The sequence below is a fragment of the Garra rufa genome, chromosome 10 (assembly GCF_049309525.1).
Source record: "Garra rufa chromosome 10, GarRuf1.0, whole genome shotgun sequence".
Taxonomy (NCBI): Eukaryota; Metazoa; Chordata; class Actinopteri; order Cypriniformes; family Cyprinidae; genus Garra; species Garra rufa.
The window spans coordinates 4331444-4345167 of NC_133370.1; the positions used below are offsets into that span (position 1 = coordinate 4331444).

A 13724-nucleotide genomic window follows, 5' to 3' on the forward strand; every position below is an offset into this window, starting at 1 on the left:
CACAGAGTCATGGCGCCACCTACAACTGCTCAAATGAACTGCACTAACAACTCAGATGACCAAGATCCATGAATCCCCAGTAAATCAACTCTAACAGCATTTGCAAACCATTTGTGACCCTGGAATACAAAACCAGTCATAAGGGTAAATTTTTGGAAATTGTCTGGACCATATTTGGCCGATACAATGATTTGAAAATCTGGAATTTGAGGGTGCAAAAAAATGAAAATATTGAGAAAATCTCCTTTAAAGTTGTCCAAATGAACTTCTTAGCAATGCATATTACTAACCAAAAATTAAGTTTTGATATATTTACAGTAGGAAATTTACAAAATATCTTCATGGAGCATGATCTTTACTTAATATCCTAATGATTTTTGGCATAAAAGAGAAATCGATCATTTTGATCAAAAATACAGTGTATTTTTCACTTACAGTGTTTAATACAGTGAGTGTATTTTTGCTACAAATATACCTGTGCTACTTATGTATGGTTTTGTGGTCTAGGGTCACATTTTACTTTTGTAATATGACAATATTTTAGAGTGATTTTGGAGTTGATTTTATCCATTGGGAATTTATTGCATTGTTTTTTATCATTATTACTTAGATATTTTTTGCAGTGTGCATCTGTGCATGCTTTATGGGTTAATAACACATGCTTTATGGACTAATGATTGCTATGCAAGATGATTCAGTGACTGTTTGCATACATTTTTTTTTTCAGATGAATGTGAAACTGAAGCTGCCACAAGTATGATTCATTAATTAATAATTAATTTTAAAGGGTTAGATAAAAAATGAAATATAAAAAACATTTACTTACCCTCATCTCGCTTGAAAGCATGTATGACTTTCTTTTTCTGTGGAACACAAATAGAGATGTTTAGCAGAATGTCCACACTGCTCTTTCACATACAATGAAAGTAAATGTGACCCTGGACCACAAAACCAGTCATAAGGGTCAATTTTTGGAAATTGAGATTCATGCATCATCTAAATACATACGATTTCCATTGATTAATGGTTGGTTAGGAAAGGATAATATTTGGCTGAGATACATCTATTTGAAAATATTGAAAAAAGTCACCTTTAAAGTTGTCCAAAGTTCTTAGCAATGCATATTACTAATCAAAAGTTAGGTTTTGATATATTTATTTGATATATATATCTTCACGGAACATAATCTTTACTTAATATCCTATTGTATAATATCCTGTTAATATCCTAGCGCCATCTACAAGTGCTCAAGTGAACTGCATTAACAACGCAATTGACCACGATTCATAAATCCCCAGTAAATCAAACCTAACAGCATTTACTAACCATTTTACTTTTGTAATGCAACAATATTAGAGCAAAACAGGATATTCAGTGTGAGAAAATGTAGTAGAGAGTTGATTTAATCCATTTGGACTTTATTGCAAGTCCAAACTGCATTGTTATATATTAGTATTATTTATTTTTTGCAGTGTGCATCTGTGCATGCTTTATGGGCAAATAATTGCTATGCAAGACAATTTGTGACCCTGGAACACAAAGGTAGTCTTAAGTAGCATGGGTATATTTGTGGCAATAGCCAAAAATACATTGTATGGGTCAAAATTATACATTTTTCTTTTATGCCAAAAATCATTAGGATATTAAGTAAAGATCATGTTCCATGACAATATTTTGAAATATTTTGTTCTACCGTAAATATATCAAAACTTAATTTAACCGCTAAAACGTCATGTGGACAACTTTAAAGCAATTTTCACAATATTTTGAGTTCTTTGCAACCTTAGATTTCAGATTTTCAAATAGTTGTATCTCAACCAAATATTGTCCTATCCTAACAAACCATAAATCAAAGGAAAGCTTATTTATATGTATAAATCCATTTTGAAAAAAATGACCCTTATGACTGATTTTTGTTGTCCTGGGTTATATTTTGTGACTGTTTGCAAACATGTTTTCAGATGAATGTAAGACTAAAGCTGCCACAAGTTTGATTGTATTAGTAATAATTCATTTTAAAGAGGTAATTAAAAAAATAAAACATGAAAAATCATTTACTTACCCTAATCTCATTTAAAAGCATGCATGTCTTTCTTTTTCTGTGTAACACAAATTGAGATGTTTAGTAGAATGTCCACACTGCTCTTTCACATACAATGAAAGTGAAAAAGCTCCAAACTGACATAAACTACCTGAAAATGTTACCATTTTTATTATCATGTACCTGAAAGTGTGCATATGTAAAATAATCAGCTTATTTAAATATGCTTCCTTTTCTCCAAGTCCTTTCATTAGATTTATTTCCTAGCCAGAATGACTAAAACTCCTAATATCCAAATATGCATTTATGAACTTTTAGACCTCAAATTTAGATGTATAGCTTTGTGATCCACAAGATCCTGATACCATCTGGATTAAAACAACCTTAATTAATAACCTTAATTTAACAACCTCAAAAACTAATAGCAATTTAACCATAACAAAAGATCTATATCTGGCATCTATAAAACAGAATATCTTTAGAAAAATAATTTATACAGGCCCATTCAGTTTTAAAAGAAATATTTTACTCAAAAAGCCTTGGATTAACCTCAATTTGGAATATTTTCCTCAAATTTTGATTCATCTTAAACCTGATGGAGGCTATTAGATTCAACATCTCAATTTGTGTTCCACACAAAAAAAAGCCATACATGCTTTCAAATGAGATGAGGGTAAGTAAATGATTTTTCTTTTTTATATTTATTTTTTTTTTAAATTAATTATTACTCGTTATATCAAACATGAATGTATGAACTTTTAGACATCAAATTTAGATAAATAGATTTGTTTGTGATCCACAAGATCCTGACTTTAACCTGAAAAAATAATGGCAATTTAATGGCATCTATAAGACGGAACATACAGTCTCTTTTAACCCTTTAAAATGAATTATAATTATTATTTATGAACTTTTAGACCTCAAATTTAGATGTATAGCTTTGTGATCCACAAGATCCTGATACCATCTGGATTAAAACTTTAACAACCTCAAAAACTAACGGCAATTTAACTATAACAAAAGTAATGGCGTCTATAAAACGGAATATACAGTATTTTAGAAAACAGCCAGTTTTAACGGTGTCAATTTTTTTATACAGGTCCATTAAGTTTTAAATAATTGTTTTACTCAAAAAGCCTTGGATTAACCTCAATTGGGAATATTGTGCACAAATTTTGATTCCTTTTCTGATGGATTCAACACGTTGTTTACTGCAGTTGTTTGGGTTTGTCATCGTCGTTTCTGAAGCGTTGTTTTGTCACACTACGTAGTTTGTTGTCTTTTACGGTTTACCATATCAAAATCAACTGATAAAGCAAAGCAGGTTGTATTTAACGTTAGAGGAAAACAAAGCACCGTTTTCCGCGTACACGTCCCGCTTGTGTGAAAATCCCACTCAACCGGCCTTCCCTCTGCTGCTGCTATCCTCGAAACTGACTCTGAGTCAGTTTTATCCTGTCATGTGACGCAACCGCCGCTCACTGTGTACAGTAAAACTGGTCTGAGAACAGCACAAGAGGCGGATACAGTATCCGGTGTAGAGGCGAGCCAGGCACTTCGTGGTCTCTTGTGATTGGCTGAGAGCGGCAGCTGTGGACCAATGAGCGTTAGACATCTGTGCAGCCACGCGCTTCTCCCAAGCCACGGATAAACCCAGAGCAGCAGAGCGCGAGCACGAGAGGGAGAGAGAGGGAGCGTGCGGGTTAATTCCTGAAATTATCAAAAATGCAAATGATAACATTATTTCAGCTTGTTTCTGCCTCATTATTGGCACTGGCTGTCAATGCAGAGGTGTACTTTAAAGAGCAGTTTCTCGATGGAGGTGAGTGTTTCATTTGAACTTGCACGTCATGGTTGATTTGTAGGTCATAACATTAAAAGTGACATTAAAACGGGTTATCGAATGAATAATTAATCAAATGTCATGTTCAATTGTACTTTTGTTATGTTTGGAAAGTGTATTTAATTAGTTATAAGCAGTATTGGTTCGTGTTGGTGCATATTAGTTTGCAAGAGCAAAAATGAAACCATTAGAAATGCACCTTCCTTTCTTTCTTTCTTTCTTTCTAAATCAATATTTTAGGTTAAAATGTACAGTTTATACATTAAATGTAACTCTTAAAATGTCCTGTTGTTAGTTATTGTTTTTATTTTAAAGACCCCATGAAATCACTTGTTAGTTATTTAGCTTTCAGCTAATGTGCATGCTAATGTATTCGTAAAAGTTGACAAAATAAACAATTTAACAAGTTAAAATTTATATTCTCCACAACTGACCAAAGGTTTTGATGACTCATCTTACACTCAGGGGTGTGTCCAAACTATTGTCCAATAAAATGATCTGTTGAATGCGAAAGCCACGCCCACTGAGACCCCAATAGAGCAATAGAAGTGTATCGAATCATGTTTCACGCTGTAATTTAAACTAAATCCTATTGGCTATTTAAATTGTACACACCACATGAGGGTATACTGCTTAAATTGAATCTTATTCTAATTGTCTAATTGGTTTGTCTATACTTGTGAACATAATTTTTGTTCAAATATATCAGGGAAATTTTGAGAGTGCAAAAAAAAAGCAAAACTTGTTTTAAGTACAAGTTGCAAGAACAGGAAGTTTCTTAAGTTATTCCACAAACTTCCTTAAATATCAATCATTAAACAAGTCTGGAATGTGCTTAGACCTGCAACCCTCATAAATGTGTCTTGTTTCCTGTTCAAGTTCCTAGATAAAGGCTTTCTTGTTCATTTGGGTTAGTAAGCTAGCTGACAATTAGATATAAATATTTTTTGTACAGTATAATATTTTTTTCTTTCATAATGTCTTATAAATGTAATTTTAAATAATGACATTTAAAAAAAATAGTATTTTATTTTAGCTGGTTGCTAAGTAAACTGTTTTATTTTTATTTAGTAACTTGATGTTCTAAAATGATTAAAACTAAAACTGAAAAAATGTAATGAAACTACATATATCAAAACCCATTTAATTTTCTTTTTAAATATATCAGAACTAATTTGAAAATATACTGATAAAAAGACACATTTTATTTCAGCTAGTTTATTAATTTAGTTTAACTAAATGTACTAAAATGATTAAAACTAAAATAAAATGTAATGAAACAGTATAAAGTAAATATAAAAATTATATTGAAAAAGAAAAAATGCAAAAAATTACTGAAACTTTAACTAAAATAAAAAAATTAAAATTAATTTAAGCTATTAAACTGCTAAATATTTAAATTTTGTTAATATCTTGAAAAATTATAAATAATTTTATATTGATTAATTTGCATTTTTTATTTATTATTATTATCAAAATCTGTTATATTTTATTATATTATTTACAACATTTATTATTATTATTATTATGATTATTATCTGTATCATCCAGCCTTAATTACATCTGTATGTGGCAGTGTTATTTTAGTATTTTTAAGCAAGTAGTTTTATTCATATTTTTAATTACTTTTTATTTCCAATGAATTCTTGTAATTTCTTGTTTTGTTATAAAGCTTTGGCAATACTTTATATAAATGCAATCATGCCAATAAAGTACTTTTTAAATTGTAAATTGCAATGCAATTTCCTTTTTAGGAAGGTAATCATATTTAATTTTATTTCAGTTAACATAAATTTTTTTTCAAATAATACTTTTTTTATAATAATCCTGGTTTATTTCAAAACTGATTAACATTGCAACATTGACACTTATCGAACTGAATTAAATCTTAATTGATCTGTAGAGCTGCTTTACAGCTGAAATTGAATTTGTTGCATAATCAAAGAATTTTACAACATTTTATGAATTTTATAAAGTGAAACTGTTGTATATTTGCATGAAATGTCCCTTTTTTAGGATGCTAATCATGTTCTCAACTCATCCTCGTTCACAGTTACTTTTAACATTATCATCTGCTTTCACAGATGCCTGGAAGAGTCGATGGGCAAATTCAGAGCACAAATCTGACTACGGCCAGTTCAAACTAACCGCTGGAAACTTCTACGGAGACGCTGAGAAAGACAAAGGTAGGCGTTTGCATCCCTAAAAACTTGCCGTTTGGTTTAGCAAAGAACCAAATGCTGAATGTGCCAACTTTTGTTTGCCTAAAGGTCTACAGACCAGTCAGGATGCCCGTTTCTACGCCACCTCTGCCCGCTTTGAGCCCTTTAGCAATGAGGGCAAATCTGTGGTCATCCAGTTCACCATCAAACATGAGCAGAAGATCGACTGCGGAGGCGGATACGTTAAAGTCTTCCCAGCTGATCTCAACCAGGCTGACATGCATGGCGACTCCCAGTACTACATCATGTTCGGTACGTCAAATAAGACTCTACTTAACGCCTGGATTTATTATAGGAAATTAGTATTTATGTATATTTTCTTGTCTGAATCATCTCAACAGGGCCTGATATCTGCGGCTACAGCACCAAGAAGGTTCACGTCATCTTCAATTACAAAGGCAAGAACCACCTCATCAAGAAAGACATCAAATGCAAGGTGAATTCCTATAAAAAGTGAAAGTAAATCCAGGGGTTTCAAATAATTAATGTCAGACAAGAACAAAATTTGAATAATGACTGGATAATGACACTAAATTTGCAACTGTTATTAAACTAAATTGATCTGAATAATTATCATCATTTTATAATTAGCAATGCTATTTTCCTGTTTATAAATGTTAAGCTGCTTAGAAACTTAATCTGTAATTTGGAAAACACTTTATAAAAAAATAAAATAAAATAGCTGGAATGTTCTTCATAGAGTGATTAAAGTAAAAAAAAAAAACTTTTCTAAATATATCTTAAATATATTTCAGAATATACCAAAATGGCTAAAAAATGTACTTGCAAAATATATGTATATTTATATGATATATTTTGGAGCATTTTTGTATATTTTTGAAAATGTATTTAAAAAATATAATAAAACATTAATAATAATAATAAATATGTATATTTAAGCATTTAAAAATATATTTTTTACTTTTATTTTTTACCTATTTATTCACATGTCACATTTGAAGAAAAACATTTTGTTGTCTATATGTGAACATTTAAAAATATATTAAATATATTTCAAAATATACAAAAATGGCCCCCAAAAATATTTGCAAAAAATTGTTTCAATGTATTTTAGCTACCAATGTATTTTAGGTAATTTCTATATATTTTTGAAAATATAAATATATGCTTTTTTATTATGTAAAAAATCTGGAGAGAAAAAAGAAAGAAAAAATATATATTTCAAAATATTTGCAAAAATTATCCAAAAATGTTATTCATATAATTTTTTGATGTGAACATATAACATACTTAATAAAATAAAGCTATAAATAAAAATATACAAAAATAGCCCAAATTATTATTTGCTAAATATTTTTCTAAATATATTTTCAGTATATCTTTGGATAATTTTGTAGGTTTTTTTAAATATATTTATATTTTGAAAATATAAATATATATTTAAAAAAATATATTTGTAAATAAAAAAAAAAAACAAGAAAATTCAATTGAGCTTCACTGTTTACTAAATATATTTTGCCTATAATTAAAATATATCTTACCCAGGAAAAACTATATTTTTGGTTATATAGGTTGAGAGCATCTATAACGGAAATGTCTTGCAATGAATATTATGTTTTAAAAGAAGGTCTCTAAACAAAATCTCTCTTTCTCTCCAGGATGATGAATTGACTCACCTGTACACATTGATCCTGAATCCGGATCAGACATATGAGGTGAAAATCGACAACGAGAAGGTGGAGTCCGGCTCTCTGGAGGAGGACTGGGACTTCCTGCCCCCAAAGAAGATCAAGGACCCCGAAGCCAAGAAACCTGAGGACTGGGACGACCGTGCCAAGATCGATGATGAGACTGACACCAAACCTGAGGTTTGAGTTAGTTTCATATCACCTGTGAGGCACAGCTTGTTCAGTTTCATCTTTTAACCCTGCCATCTGTTGTTTTTAGGACTGGGATAAGCCTGAGAACATTCCCGATCCTGATGCCAAGAAGCCAGACGACTGGGATGAGGATATGGATGGAGAGTGGGAACCTGCCATGATCCCAAACCCAGAGTACAAGGTACAGATTTACATGCGTAAAAATGCCTCAAGATGCTTCCACAGTGTTTCAGGTCTTCATTTATCGTTGTGTTCTGATCCAGGGTGAGTGGAAACCCAAACAGATCGACAACCCCAACTATAAGGGCGTCTGGGTGCATCCTGAAATCGACAACCCTGAATACACTCCCGATGCCGAGATCTACAAATTCGACAACATTGGAGTCATTGGGCTGGATCTCTGGCAGGTAAGATGCCTTAGAGTTGCCAAGTCCTCAGTTTTCCAACAGTATTGGACTGCTTCTACACTGTTGCCGCGGATTAAAGCAATTTCAACAGAGGGGAAATCCATGGAAAAACGTGATTAGGGTAGTTTTGATTAGCAATTGGGTTGGTTTTGTTTTGCAGATCTGGCAACCCTGCTTAGCGTTTCCATAAAATAGCTTTTTCTTTCTTTCTTATTATTTTCTACCAATATATTTTTGGAGCATTTTTGTATATTTTTTTAAATAAAGCAATGTATGAAAACTTTTCCAAATATATCAAAAATATATTTAAAAATATACGAAAATGGCCAAAACATTTATTTACTGTATATTTTTAAATATATTTTCTACCAAGATATTTTTGGATTTGAAATATATATTAATATATTTAAAAAAATGGTGGTACCTCTGACACCTTTAGGCCTTTTTAAGAGGAATTATTAAATATCATGGCTATTATAATTAACTAAAATAATTAAAGATTGTTGAAATAAAACTGAACATTTAAACTGAACTGGAATTAAATATAAAAAAAAAATATTTGAGCTAGTTGCCAAGTAAACATTTTTGATTTTCATTTAGTTTAACTTGATGTACTAAAATGATTAAAACTGAAATAAAATGTAATGTAGTGAAACGAGATATATAAACTAATTTTAAAAAATACTGAAAAAAAAGACAAAAACACAAATTACTTTAACTAAAATAAATCAAATAATAATAATAGTATCTAAAAGATATTAAAATAACACTGTTAAATATTTACATCTTACTGATATCTTCAAAATAAGTTCATTTATTTATTTTATTATTATTATTATTAATCTAATATAATAATATAATATAATAAAAAATAAACAAATGTTGTATATGATATAATAAATCTTGATACAATAATAATAAATAAAATAAATGCAAATAATAAAAAAATTAGTAAATTAAAGATATGAGCCCATTTCAGTTAAAGTTTTAGTAATTTTGTTGTATGTTTCTAGCATTATTATTATTATTATTATTATTATTATTATTATTATTATTATTAAATATGCCTATATAGTTTATATAAATTTTTATCTCAGTTATAATTTGTCATTTTAGTACATCAAGTTAAACTAAATTTTAAAAAATAAGAAATGTTACCTTGGTGACTAGCTGAAATATATTAAGTGTAATATTTTTAATTTTATTTATTTTACTTCAAGTAACACTTTTTATGGTTTTATAATAATAATAATTATTATTAATCTGCATCGTCCAGCCCTAATTATATCTGTATGTGCCAGTGTTATTTTACTATTTTTAATCAAGTAGTTTTTATTCTTATTTTTAATTACTTTTTATTTCTATGTTTTCCATTTTTATTTAAATTTTAGTTAAAGTTTTAGTAATTTTGTTGTATGTTTCTAATATTATTATTATTAAAATTTCTGTATGTCTATATAGTTTATATGAATTTATATTTCAGTTTTAGTTTGTAATTTTAGTACAAAATGCTACCTTGGTGAATAGCTGAAATTAAAATAACTTTTATATTTTAAATTTGATTTGATTTCAATCATCATTTTATTTCAAGTAACAGTTTTTTTATGGTTTAGTTTAGTTGTACTTATATGGTTGGAAACACACATATAGCATGTTCGAAAAGAGGAAATCTATTTTAGAACTTGTAATATGACTATGTGTCAGTACATGGCAACGTGTCAAAGTGTGGTGTTTCTTATCACACATAATGCATTGTTTGCACATTAAACCACTAAGAGGAGTTTTTCCCTCTCTATCAAATTCAGTTCACTATAAGAAATGCAGTAGACTCCAACATCTTTTCTATTTCTGTTTCATCCTTCCAGGTAAAATCTGGCACTATTTTCGACAACTTCTTCATCACAGATGACGTGAAGGAAGCTGAGGAGTTCGGAAATGAAACATGGGGTGCTACAAAGGTACAAAATGCGGAATTACTGCGAAAGACTTAAGAGAGCTAGTGAATATGCAATAAAAATACATTTTAAATTGTCCATCTTGCCACAGGGTCCCGAGAAGAAAATGAAGGAGGAACAGGATGAGAAGAAGCGCAAAGAGGAGGAGGAGAAGAACAAGGAGCAGAGCACAGAAGCAGGAGATGAGGAGGAGGAGGAGGATGAAGGCGAGGAGGAAGAGGAGGAGGACGAGACAGAAGAGCCTCCGGAGGAGGAAGGAGATGACGACACGCTTCCTAAAGACGAACTGTAACGCAGGAAGTAGATTACCGTCCACATTCCGTGGTTGCCAGGAAAACGACTGCAATGCGTTCATTCTAAACACGACGTCCTTTGAAGACGGCGATGATGTCGTGATGATGTCATTACGGGCGACCCATACGTTTAATTTGCGACCATTGACCCTTAATGAGCCAGTTTTTTTGTTATTGAAGAGTTTTCTGCAGCACCAGGAGTCTGATATGTTCGATATTTTTTTAATACTGATCTACGATCAGTTTATTGTGCCTTGTTTGTAGAATCAATGCCCATATTAGTTCATGTCGTTGGTGTCAATTGAGTTCAGTTAGTTTGAAGGAACTAGATGAAATGAATGAAGTTTACTTGAATTACAGTTATAGCAATGGAAGCCTGTTTTCACCACCGAAAATTGTGAATTTTTATCTTACAGTTCAGATGAACATCTCACAATTTGGACTTTTTGTCTCACAATTCTGAGAAATAAGAATTTAGAAATTTAAACTCAAAATTGCGAGATATGAAGCTTGAAATGTGAGCTGTAGACTCAAAAATAAGGGTCAGAATTGTAAGATATAAACATAATTCTGAGGACAAATTCTGAACTACGAGATGAACTGCAAAAAATGCTTTTCTTACTTAGATTTTCTGTCTTGTTTCCAGCCAAAATATCTAAAAATTCTTAAATCAAGAAGAATTTTCTAAATGAGTAAAAATTATTGTCTTGTTTTCAGAAAAAAACAAGTCAAAATTAAGTGCGTTTAATTTGCAATTGGGCAAAAAATAATCTTGTTTTCTGTTTGAAATAAGATATTTTTGCTTACCCCATTGACAGATTATTTTGCTTGTTTCAAGCACAAAAACACACTTAATTGTGACTTGTTTTTTCAGATTTTTTTTTTTACTCTTCTAGAAAATCCTATTTTATATTTTAGCTGCGAACAAGACAAAAAATCGAATAATCTAGTAAGAAAAGCATTTTTTGCAGTGCTGTTTTACCCACCGAAAACAAAAACAAAGGTAATTGTGAATTTTTATCTTACAATTCAGATGAATATCTCACAATTTGGACTTTTTGTCTAGCAATTCTGAGATGTGAAGTCTGAATTGAGAGATATAAACTCAAAAATAAGAGATATAAAGTCAGAATTGTAAGACATAAACATAATTCTGAGGAAAAATTCTGTATTATGAGATACAAAGTCACATTTTCTGTACTGGAAACAAAAAAACGCAGAATCATAAGTTCATATTTTTCTCTCAGAATTGTGAAAAACAAAGTCTGAATTGTGACATAAAAAGTCAGACTGCAAAAAATGCTGTTCTGATTTATTTTTAGTCTTATTTCCAGCCCAGATATTAAAAAATTCTTCAATCAAAAAGGATTTTCTAGACACATAAAAATATGGTCTTGTTTTCCAAAAAAACAAGTCAAAGTTAAGTCAGCTTTTGCTTAAAACGAGCAAAATAATCTTGTTTTCAGTTTGAAATGAAATTATTTTGCTTACCCCATTGGCAGATTATTTCACTTGTTCTAGGCAAAAACATACTGAATTTTTACTTAAATTAAATTCTAAAAAAAAAAAATCCTTCTTGATTTAAGAATTTTTTGATATCTGGGCTAAAAACACATTTTTTTTTGCAGTGCACAGTTATGTTTTTATTTGTTATTGTTTTTTTTTGGAAACAGACTTCCATAAATAGTAAAGCATGTTACAGAGTTCGCAGCTTGAACAGTTGTTTCTCCACATTGCAGAAATGAGCGCAAACTGCAATGAAACGGAATAGTAGCGGATGGTGATTGTTATTAATTAGAGGTGAATCAGATCACAGGCTGGGTTTCAAACTATAGTCCTCATTTCTGAAACATAAGCATTCATTCTGCTTGTATTTCATTAGTGAGGGCTGATGAATGTTTGTACTGTTGTGCAAAAGAAATTTACAGTGACATAATGTTCCTTTGGCACTGAATCTCCTAAACAAGATGTTCAGTAAAATTCCTTTTATTTTCCAACTATTTATTACACGTCTACGCAGTTTGAGATTGTTTTACCTTTCAGATTATCAGTGGCAGTAGCATTTGTGATGTTCAGTTTGTAGCTGATGTAATTTCTTTCTTTTTTTTTCTTTTTTTTTAAATAAAATCTTTTGTTACTTGAAAATAAATGAGCTACAATAAGGGATGTGGTAATATCTGCAAAGATTTTTTTTAAAGATCGAATTCAAATAAACTAGCTGTCTACACACTGTGAACTAAGTCCCAAACGCTTAAATTGGATTAGTACTGAAAATCCTGTTTAGTGACATCAAACCACCTTTTTACATGTTGAGAGTTGTAATTAATGCCAAAGTTTTAATAAATAACTTTATTGTACATGCAGTTGTGATATCATGGTTTTATAAGTTGGTTATTACACCAAACAAATAGATGATATCTGAATATTTGTCCATGTTTACACATTACATTAAATACATCATTTCTCTAAAATGTTTATTATCTTTATCTGCAGCTTAACTCTCATGCTTCTGAGTAAATATTTAATTTCTGAGTAATGCTGCTCGCTTTTGTGTGGTTTAGTGAATACATTTGTATGTGTAAGTTTGTGTGTGTTTATTGCAAATCTGAAACTAAATCCCTGTTAAGAAAGTTTTCCAGTCTCAAACCATCTGTAAGAACCCTTGTGCGACCTTATGGACTTTTTTGTCCATTTCAGTTTTGTTTTTTGTTATAAGTGTGCCTGTGTTAATGCCAACTGCATAAATCTTGGCTCAGGTGTGTATTTTTATTGAAATTTTAATATTTCACCCTCATTTCCTTCAAAAAAATCAATTTTACCCTCCGTACAAAAATACTCACACTCAGGACATTAAGGACAAAAATGTCCACATTGAAACCCATTAAAACTGCAATTTTTTAACCCAGGGCCATTTGACTATAAAATGATGCAATATTTGCTAATAGGCATTCATTCTATCAGCAAGGCTTCAAATTTTATATTTTTACTATTTTTTACTAGATTGTGCCATTTTTTCTAATTTGGCGTATAAAAGAAATACTCGCTTTTTTGTGTTTTCTGCTTATGCATATTATAGTCTATTATAGAGTGAATTGGAAAAATAATGCAGCTAAAATTGTGTG

The 13724-nt window shown here is 30.4% G+C and overlaps 1 protein-coding gene across 1 annotated transcript; it reads left to right on the forward strand.

Annotated features, from left to right (window-relative positions):
* The first annotated feature begins 3693 nt into the window (after window positions 1-3693).
* Window positions 3694-13235, forward strand: calr3b (calreticulin 3b). The gene is made up of 9 exons (XM_073848728.1): window positions 3694-3863; window positions 5969-6070; window positions 6155-6358; window positions 6448-6542; window positions 7726-7935; window positions 8015-8128; window positions 8211-8354; window positions 10220-10312; window positions 10401-13235. Exons 1-9 carry the CDS (start codon window positions 3767-3769, stop codon window positions 10599-10601), a joined length of 1260 nt encoding a protein of 419 aa, XP_073704829.1. The 5' UTR covers window positions 3694-3766; the 3' UTR covers window positions 10602-13235.
* The last annotated feature ends 489 nt before the right edge of the window (window positions 13236-13724 follow it).